Genomic DNA, 18,190 nt, shown 5'->3' on the forward strand with positions numbered 1-18,190 from the left:
AAAAATTATAATCACTTCTTTTGGCTGAACTTCTCAGAAGTCCGTCTGAAATGCTTCCTATGGGCACAGTATATGAAAGCAATGCAGACTCTCTTGGGTGTGAAGAAGTGACCTGATCCTTCTCCATACCCAGCGTTTCAGACTTAGGTCCTTTACCAGTCACCTTGATTCTTTTCTCTGTTGCTTTCCCTCATCAGGTAGCGATGTTGATTTGTGCCGGATTCCTGATTGCCTGGATTCCTTATGCAGTGGTGTCTGTGTGGTCAGCTTTTGGAAGGCCAGACTCCATTCCCATACAGCTCTCTGTGGTGCCAACCCTGCTTGCAAAGTCTGCAGCGATGTACAATCCCATCATCTACCAAGTTATTGATTACAAATTTGCCTGTTGCCAAACTGGTGGTTTGAAAGCAACCAAGAAGAAGTCTCTCGAAGACTTCAGGTAAAATTTCAGAATCTTTAGGTGAATTATATTCTCTTTGTTTCAAAATCCCATGGAGGTGGGGAGAGGGAGATGGTATTTCTGCTCTGTGCCAGGTTTCTTTTATTTTATTCTCACAAGAGCCCTGGGTTATTCTTTTTCTTTGTCAGAATAAGAAATCGAGGTTCAAGTAAGGTTAAAGTTAAGTAAGCTGCCCATGTTTAAACAGCTAGAAAGTAACAGAGGAGGAATTCAAACTCAGGTCTACTGGGTTTCAAAATGCATGCTTTTTGATTGATACTGATTCTGCTACACAATGAAGAGAGTTTGAGAATCTAGCATTATTTTTCCTAACAGCCCAGAAGACTCAGGGTGAGTAAAAACTTGGGGGTGATTGGGGGTCTTCTGTGTTTACTCAGAGTCAGTATTAGCAGTAAAAAGTGTAACAAGCACCTGAATTCCTGAATTCCCGGTCTGAGGTGAAGGGTGTCAAGACGGCCCCAGGTTTCGGTGCTTTTTACTGTTATTTACTTGATTTCTAGATTTTTAAATACTTCTTTCCTTGAGTAAGTAAGGAACAGTGGAAAGAAGGTAGAACTAGCTATGAGAAGATGTGGGTTTTGTGTTGTTCTTTCAATGTGCCTGAGCAAGTGACAAATATTTTGGACTTTTAGGTTCCTCTCCATGGATCAAATGAAAAGATGACAAAAAGGCACAAATAAAAGGTAGCATTATCATTGTTGCTGTGGTACAGGGGAAGAGACACACAATTTGAAGATAGAAGACCAATATTTAAGGTTCAGCTGTTTATAATAGCTCTGTATTGTTGAGCAAATTAACTTCATAGAGCCTAGAATTGGAATAAACTAATAATAATACCCATCTCCTGAAGTTGTAGGAATTAAGCAAAATTGATGTGTGAAAAGATCTAAGGAACAATTGTTAGTATTGCTTTCATATTTTTAATGGTTAATGCCTTTGCTGTTGAATCGAACAGTTAAATCCAAATGCTAAAACACATCTCTTTCTGAAGTAATAACACTATGTCCTCATCAGCTGTTGATATTTTGTTACAAATGCAGATAGAGAGAATAATTTTAATAGACAATTGTGGGAGAAAGTAATGGGGCACTTCTTCATCTGAAGGAGACGGGAATTTGACAGGAATGACTGCAAGCAAATTTCACGTACCTCATAATTTTGCCTCTGACTGCCTCTGTGTTCTGCACATTCACTCCCAACTATGAGGAGCCCATAAATATTCGATTCTCAACAACGGGAAGAAGGAAATTTATGTGGGAGAAAGTGACTTAGGGCCACAGACCTTTGGGAAAATCAGTCAGGCAAGAGACAGCTCGGTTCACTGGTTCCTATTAGCTGTTTATATGTAATATAGCAATTGCTCTGCTGGAGGAGGACAGGGGCTGTTTCTCCTTTCTAGAGGGTCTGCTTTCGGGGAAAAAGTAGGCAGTAGAGCTGAAGCAGTGAGGAGCACTTAGGTGCTACAGGTTGAAGTCTCTTTGCAGAAGGAATGCTGAAGAGATGTTGAGTCCCAAATTTTGGAAAGGGCTGCTTCAGAGAAGAGCAGAAGGGAGGACGATACCACCAGAGGTTTTTTTTTTATCTTTACAAAGAAGACAAAATGAAACCTCATTTCTCTTTGTTATTAAGAAGCTATGCAAGTGAGTAATGTGCAGGTCTACAGAGCAAGGTTAAGTGATGTGAAGCTAGTTTAGAATTATTGCACAAACCAGAACAAGTGAATTAAACTGGATTAATAAATATCCTTGTTATTTTCTTTTATGAGTCCTGAAATGTTTTTGCTTATAAGGGGTCACCCTCTTGGGAAATATTTTGAAATCAAATAATAAAGCTAATGTATTAAATATGGGATTATGGAAACAAATTTTGGGTCATCTTAACAGTTCATTGAAAGTTAAAGTTGTTTTTTCCTCCTGAATTGAATCCCCTGAGATTTTGGTAGAAGTTGGTGAGCCAAAGGAAACAAATGTGGCCAAGAGCTCTTTCTAAAATGTTATTCTTCCCTACACCTGGGTATCCAGATGTAGTCTCCCATATGTTGTCAACAGCACTTCTCCACCCTGGCTGTGTCATAGAGACACCTGGGGAACTTTGAAAAATGACTGCTGCCTGGGCCTCACCTGCAGAGATTTGGCTTTGTCTGGATCGGCCCTGAGCTTCCGTTGTTTGATTGTTTACCTCTCCCAGATGATTCTCTTGCACATTTTTGAAAGCTAATGAACCAGAGGCTGAGGAAGGAAGACACTGGCAGTGCAGCTCAAGAAGTCCTAGGCCTCTGCCTACACAGAGACCAATGAGGTCACCTGTGGTCAGTGACAGAGGAAAAAGGCTGCAGATGCTAGGCCTATCTCAGATGGAGAAGAAATGTTCAAAAGGCACTGGGGATTCAAACATTTGATTAGGGGTGTGCAGTGAAGGATGGAGGCATTTACATTCCTGGTATTGTGTAAAGATAACGAGAGAGAACAAAGCCCCAAACTCTGGCATTGCTAACATAATGAAACCTCCCCTGACCACCTTGGCTTGTAATGCTGTCTTCATGAAGAACATTCCGTCAGTAGGTGAATCACAAGCCTAGTTGAGTGCAGGTAGGTGTGCAATTAATTTTGTTTTAGAAGACAGGAAACTCATTATGGCACAGGAAATGTACTGTAAACAAGTGGCTTATTTTTGGAAAGCTCTGCCCAAATAATTCCTTGACTTGGAATATTCCAAATTGAATTATTATTTTCTATCTATCTCTAATTCAAGATTTGTGCACGTAATCCGCATGGTGGTCAAGTTTGGCATATACGTATGCATGTATATGTATATATGTATTTATGTGTGTGTATATATTATGTAATACATATATAAATACATAGTATTATAGTTATATATGTAAATACATACTATTTATGTATTTTTATATATGTACAAATTAAATCGCATTTTCTTCTCCTATATCTAGACTGCACACTGTAACCACAGTCAGGAAGTCTTCTGCTGTGCTGGAGATTCATGAAGAGGTATGAAGATGGATACAGTATCACTATGGACACACATATTCACTTATTTGCCTCTTCATTGCTGTAAACATTTGATTGTGGCCACACTTTTGTCTTTATATTATATTTTTATACTTTGTACATTTTTCCTCAAGCCAGGGGTTGCTGGGAAATTCCAACGGCTAAATGGAAACTAGATTATAGGATACTAATTTAATGAATATTATCAGGATGAGCGTCCCTGGAACTTTCTTTTCTTGTACTTTAAAACCTATTGACATGCCAAACAGTACTGAGTGTGAGATAGTGAGAAAAATGTTGAGATGTTTTGTTTATTAGGGGGTTATTTATTTTTATTCCATCATTGTCATTATTATTTCTAATGTACGGTTAGAGAGGCAGTTTCTGGGCTTCCTTTAGATGGACTATCATGTATGACAATTCTGATGGCAGTGGTTCCACAAAAAAGTTCTCTGGGGAAATCAGTTTTGCCTTAAATCCCTAAATGGAAAACTCTCTTGTATCTCCAAATTTGAAGACAACAGTAATTTCCACTGATGATAATTTTACCCACGTGGGTTTTCTCATTAAGTTCTACTTACTAAAGTAGTGAATGTAACAGGGCATTATGAGTTGTAATTGCTTAAGAAGCAAATTTAGTGAAGATAGCTATTTGTAAGTGTTGTTTCTTCTCTTTGTTCTTTATTAGCTTGCTATTTATTTTGTTCATTTCTTTTTTTAAACAAACACCTTTGGAGGCAGATAAATAAAGAGATGTAGGTATGAATGAGATGGAGTGATTTCAAAGACAGACCCCTGCCCTTTAAAAGCGATTGAAAAGAGGAGGCACGTAGATACTGTGTCCAAATAGGTTTTCTACTAATTGTCTATTACCTTTGCTTCTGATCAGGTAAGCTGGGCCATCTACAATGCAGTTCTTTTAATTCAATGACTAGACAGGTGTTCGCTATGCTTCTCCATTCCATCTACCTTGCCTTCTGCTACAAACTTAAGCCTTGCTCATCAATAGTGATTCTGCCTTTCTGGTGATGGCCAGCAAGAACAATGAAAAGGGGAAGAGGGTGGCCTTTTTCATGCCACTGATAATCTCTCCACTCCTTCCATTTGAAGGTTTGTAGAGAATCATACCCTCCTCCAGGGATCAACCTCAGGACATGGCACCTTCAGTCCCTTTGTCTTTTCTTGGGAGTTCAGGGTGTGGGATGAGGAATGAGTTGATATGTGTCATTGGTTTAAGATAAATGCCAAATAGATGTTGGAAAATGTGCTATATGAGCACAACAACAAGAAAAAGCAACAACTCTGTTTGGGGCTTATGACTGCACACCAAAGTCTGGAGAAAAGAAGAGGAAGAATTGTGATTAGAATAGAAAGGCAAGGAACTTTTTAGCAGAAGTGCAAATTGCAGAGGTGTAAAAGCATGTGGCACTTCAGATGAAAGTAGACACCGCTGTAAAGCACAGTCAGACTGCCTGGGTTTGCACCCCTCCTCTGTGCCCTTCAGCAACTTTGAAACATGAGGATAATAACAATAGTATCACAGGGTCATTGTGAGACTTATGAGATAATACCCACATGAGTCATTTAGCACTATAGTATATAGTATCCACACAAGTCACTTTTCTGTGACAGAGAAGCATCCCTGTGTACTAACAACTGCTCTTATTATTATTAAGGTGAGTGGTGGTCAGAAGTGGAGCTGGGAATAGTAGTCTGGCAGGAGTCAAATCAGACCCCAAGGGCTTTGTTGTTTATGCTGTTATGTGGATTTTACCATGACGGTGATAGGGAGACCATTCATGATTTTTGGCTGGGGAAGAAAGACCAGTCTGGTGGCAGTGTGGAGGGTGGATTGACTGCATGAGAGTGGGGAATCAGGATTAGAGATTGGCAGACCAGCTGAGAGGCTTTATAAAAAAATTACAACATACAAGGACCTGAATTAAGAAATGGCAATAAAAATTAAGATGAAAATGTAGGTTTAAAATATTTTAAAAAGTGACAAAAAAGTGGTAGTTGATTACATGGAGGAATAAGAGTTGAGAATAACTTGGGGCCATCTGCTTAGGAAATAATTTAGATAATGGTGTCTACAGAGGGGAAAAATACAGGAGAGTGAGTGGGATGGGGGAGAGAGTGAATTATATTTAGAATACATTGAACATGGAGCATTTGAAACATAGGTAAAGATATTCAAAATAGGTAGTTAAAATTAATCTAAAGTCATACTCAGTGATGTGGGGATTATAGAGTTGCAGAGCGAAGCAGGTAGGATGAGAATGCTAAAAGAGAAATTGCTGGTTTTAAATTACCTGAGGAAGGTAAAGTGAAGGAGGTTTTTTTCCTTCCTCTTCTTTTGTGTTGGGGGATGATTGTGGACGTGGATGATGGATGGCAGTAGAGGTTAGAAAAGGAGAAAAGAACACTCAGGTTAGTGTAGATTTGTCTAGAAGGTGGAATTTAACATTAACATTGTACAAATGTCCATGAAGGTAGACAGTTTAACTGTTTAAAGGTAGATTCATTGAACGGTTTAACTAGAATGTGGTCTTCAACATGGCTTTATAAATGCATGTATAAGAAAAATTAGCATAGTGAAAAGGAAAAAAAAGAGTTTAAATTGTAGGAGCTTTGGAGAAGATTCTAGAGTTAATTTCTGCTATCAATTTGAAAAATATGATTGAAGTCCTCCGTGCTTTGGATCTGCCTTGTTTTGGGTAACATTCTGAGAGCTGGGAGGCACCAGAGTTGATAGATGTGGTCCTTGGGGCAGAATGGAGGAAGAAAAAGCAAGGAGTCATTGAAGGTTGGCTCATGTACACCAGACTGTCGGTGGACAATTTCCTCAGTGGGTTTTGCTTTTCCAGTGGCTTCCAACAATTTGAGAAAACTGTACAGTCCTCAAACACTTCTACAAATTTAATTTTAGCTTAAAAAGATACATTACATTTTATGTCTGGGGGGTTAGGAGAAAGACTGCAGAATCTTTGAGCTTGAAGCTATGCCTGTTTTCCTTTGGGTTCTCATAAATGGCCCAGTGCCTGATACATAAAGAACACTTGGAAAGCTAATGGTTGAAATCAAACAAGTATGGCTTGGGGGCGATATGGAAACATAAGCTAGAGTATTGAATGAAGAATGTAAAATCCTAGATCCCTGGACTTTCATTTAAACATGGCCTATCTTGTTAACAAATCAATGAGTAAATAAATCTGTAAAATGGAGATTGAGAGTAGAAATGCCCTACTAACTTGAAAAGTTGGATTTCAAGAATCATAATAAAATCTAAATATATTTTCATTTTTTCCAAGTAGAATGAAGCAATAAGAGCGTATTTCACAGTAAAATCCAAGTTTTTGACTTTTAGAAATGCAATTGTCTCAAGAATCAAGCATTATGCTTATTTAGAAGTGAAATGGTAACTACAAAAATCCGTCTCATTTAATTTCCCACCAATGCTTCTGATGACCTTTAGCAACATGAGCCACAAATACACAAATGGAAATGGTTCCTCCATTAAGTTAGTGCAAATGAGGGAGAAAAGACAAAGGAAAGGAGAGGGAGAGAGGAAGAGTCAGAACAGCTGATGAGCAGGCTGTTGCAGGGATCGATGATGCCAGCATAATGAAATGTCTTAAAGGCTGCCCAAACGTCAGAGAACATTATATATAGAATGAAGATAGATGTCATTAAAGCAAAGAGGTTAGCAGAAATAGCATCAATCTTTGATTCAATAACTGATTTTGTAGAGAGGGAGCCAGGCCTCACTGTCCAGGAGGTCATAGGGTTGACCATTCTGTTAAAATAGACCAAAAGGCAAGAAATACAAGACCCACAGGAAAATTGCTAAGCAAACACATTCAAGGGCATGCCCTCAGTCAGTATAGACTTCGCTCAAAGCCTCATGCTATTAGTGGAGGCCATATTGCAAAATCCCTGGTCACCACTGTGACCCTCAGTGATTTTTAAATGATTGAATCTTCAACATATTTGTCCATCAGATCATGGGACTACATGGGATATATTCTAAAAATGCTTTAAGAAATTTGAATCAAAACACTGTCATTTAAACTACTTTTCTCAATTACTTTGAACCTGCTTTCCTTAGCCTGACAAGTATACCCTCACATGCACCATGAAGTCTGGATTAGGCTGACAAATATTACTTAAAACACATGTGTGATAAAAAGTTCTACCAAGTATACATGTGCTTTGTTGGCTTTGTTTTATTTTGGTTTAACATTGGTGAAATGTATATAGGTAAATACTGCATTCACTCATTCAGCTTTGCATTGAGGCACTTTTAAGCACCTGCAGTAAACACTGTCCTGAATGTTTGGAAGATACAAAAGAAGAAGACAATGTGTTTTTAGTTCCTTAGGGAGTTGAGGGTTTTGGAAAGTTTTGACCTTTCTATATATTGTAAATACCTTTAAGTGTAATAGTTTTTAGACGAAGAACTATGGGTTTACTTTGATGAGAGAAACTGCGAAATATCAGGACAGGTCCTGGGAATTGATTTGCATATATGCCTCTGTTCCCCAGATGAGGAGAGAAATACGGGGCTTTTGCAAGGTCTTCTAGAGAAGAATTCAATCATTGCCAGGGCCAATGTTCTCCTGTTATCTTTGTATGTTTGAATGTTTGGTTTGAGCAAACGAAAATTTCTTGAGTAGTTTTCTTCCTCAGGATACAGCAAAATGGAGCTGGCCAGGTGATTTGGGGCTGTGTGGATTACAACTTTTCCTTCCAAACAATACCTAGAACGTTGGAGACACAGATAGAAGTTCAGAGAACAGTTTCAGAATTAGCAGACTTGATCTCAAACTCAGGTGCCGTCATTTACCAGCTGTGTAGGCAAATTACTTGATCTCTCAGTGTCCTTGGTTGTCCTCATTGTGGAATAGGGACAGTCTCACCTCAGTAGGATTTGTTGTGATTCATGTGTAGTCTGTAAGATTCTGAGGAAAGTTCTGGTCTATTGAAAGTATAAAATAAAAGGAAACTATTGTTGTCATCACTATTAGAGGAAATAGGTGATTATTCCAAGTGGGTTTTGTAGTGATAGGAATGAATCCTGTTCTTGAGGAGGTAGGAGGACATTTCTCAATATGTCTGGTCACCGTAGATCTGGGAGATGTTCAAGCTTTTCGTAAAGTGAGAAACACACTAAGATTCCATGGAAATAGCCACTAGTAGCTCTGCCACAGGAAACTTCTAGTGTTAGGAACTAATGCTATGAAAAACATTTGACCTTGTAAGCCATGATTGGAGGTGGCACATAGTGTATGAGACCAAGGAGGACAGAGATTTACTCCATTCCAGTGGGAGTCATCCTGGAGACATCCTGGAGATGGAGAAGGGGATCAGAGCACCTTGCCTATGAAAGGGTCGAGATAATCAGCCTTCTAGTAGACAGTTTACTGGGATGGGAGCACAATTTCTCACTATAGATCTTTTCAGGAATACAGGCAGAAACATAAATTCTAGTTGAGGTTCATGCCAGTTACAGATATTCTGTTATCAAGACCTCTAGTTACTGGCTGGAAAGCATTTAAAACAGAGAAGATTCCATTTTGAAGGCTTATCTTGGAGTTTAAACTCCTTAATTTCTGTGTATGATGTTATTGTATATAGGGTGGTTTAAATCCTTGTTACCCAAAATGTAGTCTGCAGACCCAGAGCCTGGGTGTCTCCTGAGAGACAGGAGATTAGAAAAAACAAAAACAAAAAAAACCAACTTCAGCCCCATGCCTGACCTACTGAATCAGAATCTGTAATTTAACAAGGTGACTTTCATGCCCATTGAGTTTGATTAAGTCAATGATTCTGTTAAGACTAATATGTTTTTAAGTCTTTTCCCATTGGATGTGGTCACAGTCAGAAGTGTCCTGAGAAATAGTACTCTAATCAATGAGTGGGACTTGGAGTCTCAAAAGTGTCCCTGGATACTGGGGCTCTGTGAGCAGGACACTCTCTAAGGTATGTTTCACCCTCTGGACAAAGGGAGATGATGGCATCAGCTATTTTGGGGGGAGAATTCTGAGATGACAGCCTTCAGTGGTACACTAGGGACAAAGGCCCATTCACCTCTTCAAGAAACCAGGGAAGGGAAAAATGAAGATGTTGGGTGATTCAGCATTTCTTCACATACAACTATGTTAGGATGGACTACCTAGAGCTAATTTATTCAGAAAGAAGGATACTTTCCTTAATACAAAGAGTTACACTTATCTAAGTATTTTCTATTTTGAGAGTGGCATTCATTTCCAATAGCTGCCTGACCCACATATATACACACCCAAATGAATAAAATGAACAAAATACAATTAGAGGGGAAAAAAGCACCTAATCCATGTAAAAAAAAAAAACAGCTAAATTTGTCAGCAAGCATGTGGGATATATTCAGACTGCTCAAAATAGACCTGAAGCTGCACATTTTGACATTCCATCCATGTAGAAGGAAAGCCATGTGTGAGACCAGGCTGGTAAAATGACTTAAATGGTTGAAAGTGAAGAATAGCACTGAAGCAGCAAGTTACTCATGACATTTCCAGAGAGTGGAGAATCAGGCACTCTTCTCTACATGTAGGACTGGCCCTGAACATTGTACAAACACTTACAAGCTAGTGTTTTGCAGAAACTCACTGCCAGTGGGGATTTGGCAGGGCATTCATCCATAGGATAATCTCAATCCGCAGTTAAGCCTGTGTGTGGGGCACAGATGGGGCTCTTAGCTCAGGATGGCAATGAAACCACACACTCCACAAAGATGATACCTCTCCAAAGCATGGAAAGGTGTTCCAAGGTTAGAGATGACCCTACCCACCTCTTTTGAGCTATTTTCTGTACAGTCAGATGAGGTACCAGGGAAGGCATGGAAAATCAGCGGTCAGGTCAGCTGGGAGCCAGGAGATTATGTAGACTTCAGTGTAAGAAGTGACTGGTTCAAGGGTATTCATGACAAGAGTTAGAGCAGCTAGAGTGTATTGAGGCAGAGCAAATATGGTGGAAGGGGGAGGGAGAGTGAGGGCAATGTGAGTGTCTGAGGCCGTTAATAAGCAAGAGAATTTCCTGTCTCATTCTGGGTTGCAGCAGCTGCTGCTGTTCCAAGCCCTGCAAATGAAGACAGGCATTTAGAAGATTTAATAAAGCCGAGGACTGTGTGGGCAGAGGAGAGCAACAACTTCTAGACAACGATTGCCAAAAAAAAAAAAAAAAAAAAATAGGCTTGCAAAAGTTGGTACAAAAAGGAGGCAGGTGCGGCTTCCTTAAATTTGTTTTTAAAAACATTTATTTTTAGCTCCTGGAGCAGATATCAGAAGTGGTTAAGTAATTGTACTTGTAGTTTAACAGCACAGTAAGAATCACACAAGAATATGTGGCTGTTGAACTCACTCCAGGACACCCTAAGTTTCCTGGGTAGTGATGCCGTGACTTGCTGGTCAGAAGTCTGTAAGGAATTCTGGAAGTTAGGAACATACATATATATATACACACACACACTACAGTATAAGTAGAAATGTGATACTGGAAAGGAGAAAGGAAGTAATTTGTTCCACATTCAGCAGTTTACTGCCTTGATTTCATTCAGTGTTGTTTGAATTTAATTTAATACAATTATTAATTAACAGTTCATCATTCAATATAAATGATTTTCAAATGAACAAAACCATTCAAATTTGTCAGGCTGCTGCTGTTTTTGGCATATTTCCCACTATAGTGTCTTACAGGTTTTTCAGATTAAATTCTGTGCTTCAGAATGGTTGAAATTATAGGGGAAGTGATATTGTTCCAGCTGGTTTTATTTCTGATGACAAACATAAATGAAGAATCTGAGGAAATCTTTTGAGGTGATGAGTCTTAGATGTCAGCTCATTTTGTGTTGCTTCCAATAATAAACAAATAGGCAAATAACAAACGATGATAAACAAATAGGCAATAATAAACAAATGGGCAAAATGTGTTCTTATTATAGTGATAACACAATTAAAGGTTGAAACTTGAATTATTTGCTGGGAAGCAAATTCCTCCAAGAAAAATGATAAAAGCTACAATATTATCAAGTTGAACACATGCTGAGCATTGATTTTAAGTAAGAGTCAGCATACTACAGCCCTCTGCCCAAATCTGACCCACTGCCTGTTTTTGTAAATGAAGTGTTAGTGGAACACAACCATGTCCGTTTGTTTACATACTGTCTATAGCTATTTTTCCTTTTGAGTAGAGAGACTATCAGTTTTGCGAGACCTAAAATAGAAACTTTCTGGCCCTTTATGGAAAAACTTTTCTAAAGTCTGCTTTACTTTTTTACCTGTTTTAAAGGCCCTAGGGGTTATTCTTTGTCCCCTATTAGGAAACTGAGGCACAGAGAATTTATGCAGCCTGCTCAAAATCACACAGCCTGTCAATGGAAGAGCTAGGATTCCAGCTTTCTCAATCTGCCTCTAAAGACTGTGACTCTTAGTACTTTGCTATATTGTTGACCAATTTATTTGTATTTAGATTTCTTCTTTCATCTCACTTGATTTAAAATCTAACTCTAGGTCTCTTATAATAATTCTATTTCCTTGCTTGATTTACGCTTGGGATGAACAATTAAGAACTGATTTCTGGCCAGGCGCGGTGGCTGAAGCCTGTAATCCCAGCACTTTGGGAGGCCAAGGTGGGTGGATCACAAGGTCAAGAGATCGAGACCATCTTGGTCAACATGGTGAAACCCCGTCTCTACTAAAAATACAAAAAATTAGCGTGCCTGTAATTCCAGCTACCCAGGAGGCGGAGGTTGCGGTGAGCCGAGGTTGTGCCATTGCACTCCAGCCTGGGTAATAAGAGCAAAACTCCGTCTCAAAAAAAAAAAAAAAAAAAAAAAAGAGCTGATTTCTACTCCTTTTAAGGGAGTCAGGAGGTTCTAATGCTAAGGTGGCACATTAAATCCCAAGTTGGTTTATGGGATAAGAGAACCAGTTGTATGGGGGTGTGATAGCATCTGAGGATCAACTCCAATAGACATTATTTGTTGATTGTTTCCTACACAGGAGGCTAGGCAAAAAATAAGGCATGCTCTTTATATGAAAATAGGTCACAGTTGAAGAATGTGGCGGTAGGGGCACTGATCAACCACGCAGTTGAAAACCTGCCTATAACCTCAGACTCTCCCAAAACTTAACTATTAATGGCCTACTGTTGATTGGAAGCCTTACCAAGAGCAGAAACAGTCGATTAACACATATTTTGCATGTTATATGTATTATATACTGTAGTCTTACAATAAAGTAAGCTAGAGAAAATACTGAGAAAATCACAGAAAGAGAAAATATATTTACTGTCCATCATAATGCTTTTATCCTTATTGTCTTCACATTGAGGAGGCTGAGGAGGTAGAGGCATTGGTCTTGCTGTATCAGGTGTGGCAGAGGCAGAAGTGGTAGAGGAAGTGGAAGGGGAGGCAGGCGAGGCAGGCACACTTGGTGTTACTTTTGTTTTTTTAAAAACTCCACATATACAAGTGGACCTGTGCAATTCAAATGTGTTGTTCAAGGGTCAACTGTAGATGGTCTCACTACATTGTGGGGAATGCTATGATAGAAGCTGCACAGGGAGAGCTCTAAGACACGTGGGTGTGGGAGGGGATGGGACCCAGGTACATCTCTAGAAGAGAAGATTTCTGATGGAGTTGGCCAGAAAAAAATTCTAGGAGGATCTTCAAAACCAGAGAGAGCTTTGTGAGGAAGAACATACTGTATGTCTTGGCACAGTATTATTCTGGAGGCTCTGGGAAGTTGTGTAAGAGAAAGAAAGGAGTCAATACATGAAGGTCTTTGAACATTTATGTCATCATGGTCAATAATTTTCACTGTTTCCAGTTGACTATGGGAAAAGATGTGAGAAATTTTAGTATATGTAAATTGTTTTAAGATTTTTATTTTAAACCCTATAGTTTCAGGCCAATGTAGTCCTTGTTCTCATCAAAATGTGGCATTTGAAGTACCTATGTTAGAGTTGCATGGGATGCTTGGTTAAAATGTAAATCACTGCGCCCCACTCACACCTCATACATCAGACTCTGTGGAATAGTGGTTACAAATCTGCATTTAAAAAATGCAGGTGAGGCCGGGCATGGTGGCTCATGCCTGTAATCCCAGCACTTTGGGAGGCAGAGGCAGGTAGATCACAAGGTCAGGGTTTCAAGACCAGCCTGGCTAATATGGTGAAATCTTGTCTCTACTAAAAATAAAAGATAATTAGCTGGGTGTGGTTATACACACCTGTAGTCCCAGCTACTTGGGAGGCTGAGACGGGAGAATTGCTTGAACCTAGGAGATGGAGGTTGCAGTGAGCTGGGATCATACCACTGCACTCCAGCCTGGGTGACAGAATGAGACTCTGTCTCAAAGAAAAAAAAAATTCAGGTGATTCTTATTCTAGATGACTCCTTTACACTCCACAGTTTGAGAATCATTGAAGGATAGTTTTAAGAAGAAATAGGAGCTCAATAACTTTCCCAGTTTTTACTCTGAAATGAAACATGGCAGCCACTTTGGAAATGGGTTCCCAGTTTAGTTCCACAGAAAGGCAAAGGCACATCCAGAGTAGATGGTTGGAATGTGTATTTCTTGAGATGAAGAGGCTGGTATGTAACAGGGTATAACTGAAATTGTCTTTCCAAATGAGAGTGCTGTGGAGCCTGGCAAGAAGGGCAGTATAGCTCCATTACGGAGTCTGTTCTGTTGGCAGATTGGCCATGAGAACTAATAAAAATTTGTTTATGAATGAACATCATTACAGTTTTTTTTACTGTGAAAAAAACGTCATTTGGTTGATTGTTTTTATCCTTCCACGCTTGTGTTATTCAAATCCTCCAAATGACATTTTCAGTCTTCGCAACTCTACAAGCTAATCTGTTCTAGGTAATCCAAAATGGAACAAGACTTTCTTCTTATGTATTCGAAGGACGCATATTTGAGGATACAGTTTGCCTTTGCTGCTCTGAATAGCACAAGGAAATAGCATAAAACCCTGCTGTGATCCCAGCAAAGCCCCAAACCACATGCTTGTTGGCAAAAACATAGCTACGGGTCATCAGAAATGAGTTTTGACTCTGGTTAATGATGTGGCCTTGGCCCAGTATGTGACTGCATATTGATGTTGAATAAGACACGAATTTAACCCTCAAGGAACTTACTCTTAAACAGAAAAGGCAGAGTTGGGGGTTGGAGGGAGAGTTTGGCTTCAAGGAGGAAGTACTATTTGAGCAAAAGCTTAAAGGACAGATTGGGGTTTCAGGCATAGAAGGAGGTAGAGGGACATGACTGGAGGCCCCAGCAGAAGCATACCTGGAAGACAGACAAAAGTTTATATTGACTGCATTGAAGGGTGTGTAGGAGAATATACCTACCTGGCACGGGAGATGCCAGGATTCCTAAGATTATTTTCCCAGGGCAAGCCTTATCCATTGCAGGTCAGATGTACTGACTCCTGAGATTCCTTCAAATCTGGGAAATTCTACTGCACAGTCTGTGGTAGTATAGGAACTATGTTCATGCTCTCCTCTAGTTAAAAAAAATCTTAAGAATAGAAAAGAAGGGTATATAGGTGAAAATTAGGCAGTACAGTTGAGTAGGGAGAAGATCCTGCAAGGCTTTACAGGTAGTCTTTGCAGATTGCATTTCATTCTAGGCAATGCTTAGGAGTAGAAGACAAGGATTAGTATTGGGAGACTTTGGAGATTCTATAGGTAAGAAAGGAGCCTCAACTAGAATTGCAGCCATTAGATCATCCAAGAAGGAAACAGGGTGGGATGCACCCGGAAAGAGGTCTCTGCAGGTTCTGGGAGAAGCCGTCCTCAGTGACAATGTCCATCACAATTCCAGTTCTCTTGGTGAGTGTGTGGTATGTTTAGGCTCTGAATTTAGTTTTGGAATCTCTCCACTTACTGGATGTATGCCTCACCCTAAAACTCAATTTTTTCTTCTCTACAGTGGGAATAACAAATGTTCTGGTTGTAAAGAGTGCATGTGAAGTGCTTACACAGCGTCTGGCACATGCAGAGAAATTAGCTTACAAATGTTACTTTTCTGACTTCTCGCCTCCACTCCACTTACTCTGTCAGGAAAAAATAATTCACAAGGAATATCAAAACAATGATGCACCCTAGGAGTATCCAAGTATCTTAGCTGAATTATCTCACTCTAGTATAGTGGCAGAGTTACAACTAAAGAGTGCTAGAAACCCATGCTTTCAACATCCTGCAGTGCATACCTCAGGCTAGTAAGGACCTCACTTTCTACTGAACTGGGGCTTGTGAAAGCTGGTCTGGAAAGCCTGATCCAAGGAGATCAGGCTGTGTCATTAAATAGGGCAGCTATGCTCCACACGTGTAATTTGATTTGTTCTGTTGCAGATGATGTACTGGGCAGAGGTGAGTATGGACTGGTGAAAATCTATTTTGATGACTGGCAAAGCAGGGTAAGGGGAGTCTTTTACTGATAGGAGGCATCATCAGTAGGGTTTGTCCCTGATGCCTTTACCACAGCCTCTGAGCACCTCTCAAGTTTTTCCAGGCCAGCTTCAGTTTCAGTGAGGATAGCATGGTCTTTCTATGCCCAAAATATTCTTACTACAGTTAATGTGTAGGTTATTGCTCCAGCCTAGCTGCAGGTTCGATGTAGGCAGAAACAGTCCAGTTCTTGAAATTGAATTATTTCCTTTTTGTTTTCCTGCTTAAAGCTCCTTGGGATGCTTCCTTTTACAAGTCTTTGGAAAATAAGAGCTTAAGCTAGGACAGCCTGAGTCTATTTTTTTCTTTGTAAATATTAGATTGAAATTATCCCCCAAATTCAATAGAATAGCTTTTTCCCCCTTCTTTCTTTTTCTTTGTTGGAAACTATGCAACAGAAACAAAGTAAGAAGATGCTACCTTAATTTTAAAGGTAACTCTTACATAAAGAATAAAGTTGTGGCTGGGCAGGGTGGCTCACAACTGTAATCCCAGCACTTTGGGAGGCTGAGGTGGAGGGATCATGAGGTCAGGAGATCGAGACCATCCTGGCCAACATGGTGGAACCTCATCTCTACTAAAAAATACACAAATTAGCCAGGCATGGTGGGCCACACCTGTAGTCCCAGCTACTTAGGAGGCTGAGGCAGGAGACTCGCTGGAACCTGGGAGGTGGAGGTTATAGTGAGCTGAGATTGTGCCACTGCACTCCAGCCTGGGTGAGAACGAACCACTGCACTCCAGTCTGGTGACAGAGTGAGACGCCGTCTCAAAAAAAAAAAAAAAAAAAAGAAAGTCATTATGCCAGGCCAGGGGGAGAGCAAAAATGAGAACTTTAGAGAAAAAAAAAAACTTAAGCACCTTGTAAATTTTGAGTGAATTGTAAACACACACTGAATGAATGAGAAGAGCCAGCCAGGAGTCTGTGAAATGGTCCAGTTGGGAAATGCCTAATGCATAAACACAAATCTTGGTGACAGGTAGGTTAGATATCTGTGAACTTTCTAAAGGTTAAATGAACAATAATAGGATTTTGTTAATGTGCCAAAGTGAGTTTAAACCATGAAAGACATGATGCAAATATGCAAGTCCCTTTAATTGGGCATAATAAAAAGTAATGAGATATGTTTAAAATAGTAACATTTAGAACAAGAGAGAAGTAAGGGAGCATTTTTGTCTAAAAAGCCAAAAAGTTATAGTTGCTTGATGATTTTGTTGTTATCAGGAGAGAGAATTTTCTTAATATAATAAATTAGATATTTTGGCAAGTGAAATGGGTTCTAGGCCAATTGCAAGTCCCTTAGGATTCCCTGGCAGCTAGAAATCTTGGCACTCCCAAAAGACAGCTTCAGTTAAAATGACAGATGTACACAAGTCTTTAAGTCAAAACTACTGTTATACCATGCCCGTTGAATGTTTGCTGATTCAAGTCTCTGTGATTCAGGGACTGATTCTGTTTTTCCTCCTGTCAAAACCTTTGGTTGATTTTGACTGTAGTAGCACATCTGACAGGAATATAAGAGAAAAAAAATAAGTTAAAATATAATTTCTATTCAATTATTATTTTCTATAAAAGGCTTTATGGGGAAGAAGGGAAGAAGGTTGAGATTATGAGTAGAGATGATACTTGCCTCTGGATGACCTGGCTGTGTTCTCTTTTGACTGCTGTCACCACAGCTGACCTCATTAGGTTCCAAAGTGTGAGAAGAGCTTCACTGCCAAGTTAATGAAAAAAGCAGATGACTTGTTTTGCTTGAGTGGGTCTGTAGACCTCGGGAGATAAGCCATTTCTCTTAGAGTTTGGTGTAGGTATTAACCTACAACATGTATGTAGGTATATAAAAAGTATAATTGTATGTGTGTATACATATATATATTTCTGGTTTGCTTAATATCTTTTAAGAAATGTTAATGGGTTTTTTTGAACATGTACAAAAGAGAAACAATCCTATGATAAACTCCTATGTATCCATCATCCAGCTTCAACTATAATCCACCCATAGCCTATTGTGGTTTCTGTTGACACTCATCCACTTCTTTCCCTCTCCATCTCACCCCATTATTTTGAGACAAGTGACATCTTGAGATTTCATGACAATATTATGAACATCTGGTTTGTGAGAACAAGATTTCCCAAAACATGATCCCCAGAAACCTAGTCTTGCAAAGCTACTGCAAAAATCAAGTGTTCTAATCTCCAAATGTTTCAGGCAAATGTTAGAT

The 18,190-nt window shown here is 39.5% G+C and overlaps 1 protein-coding gene and 1 non-coding gene across 2 annotated transcripts in view; both read left to right on the forward strand.

The window, feature by feature from the left end:
• Positions 1 to 6,355, forward strand: part of OPN5 (opsin 5) — a 32,980-nt gene extending 26,625 nt beyond the window's left edge. Inside the window, exons 5-6 of the mRNA XM_054254076.2 lie at positions 198 to 439; positions 3,411 to 6,355. Coding sequence (XP_054110051.2) covers positions 198 to 439; positions 3,411 to 3,474 — 306 coding nt within the window. The 3' untranslated portion in view covers positions 3,475 to 6,355. The remainder of the gene's footprint in view (positions 1 to 197; positions 440 to 3,410) is intronic.
• An 8,503-nt stretch (positions 6,356 to 14,858) lies between these two features.
• LOC118153419 (U1 spliceosomal RNA) lies at positions 14,859 to 15,023 on the forward strand. The gene has a single exon (XR_004742648.2). It is a non-coding gene; the product is annotated as a U1 spliceosomal RNA (small nuclear RNA).
• The last annotated feature ends 3,167 nt before the right edge of the window (positions 15,024 to 18,190 follow it).

The sequence above is a fragment of the Callithrix jacchus genome, chromosome 4, assembly GCF_049354715.1.
Source record: "Callithrix jacchus isolate 240 chromosome 4, calJac240_pri, whole genome shotgun sequence".
NCBI classification, from domain to species: domain Eukaryota; kingdom Metazoa; phylum Chordata; class Mammalia; order Primates; family Cebidae; genus Callithrix; species Callithrix jacchus.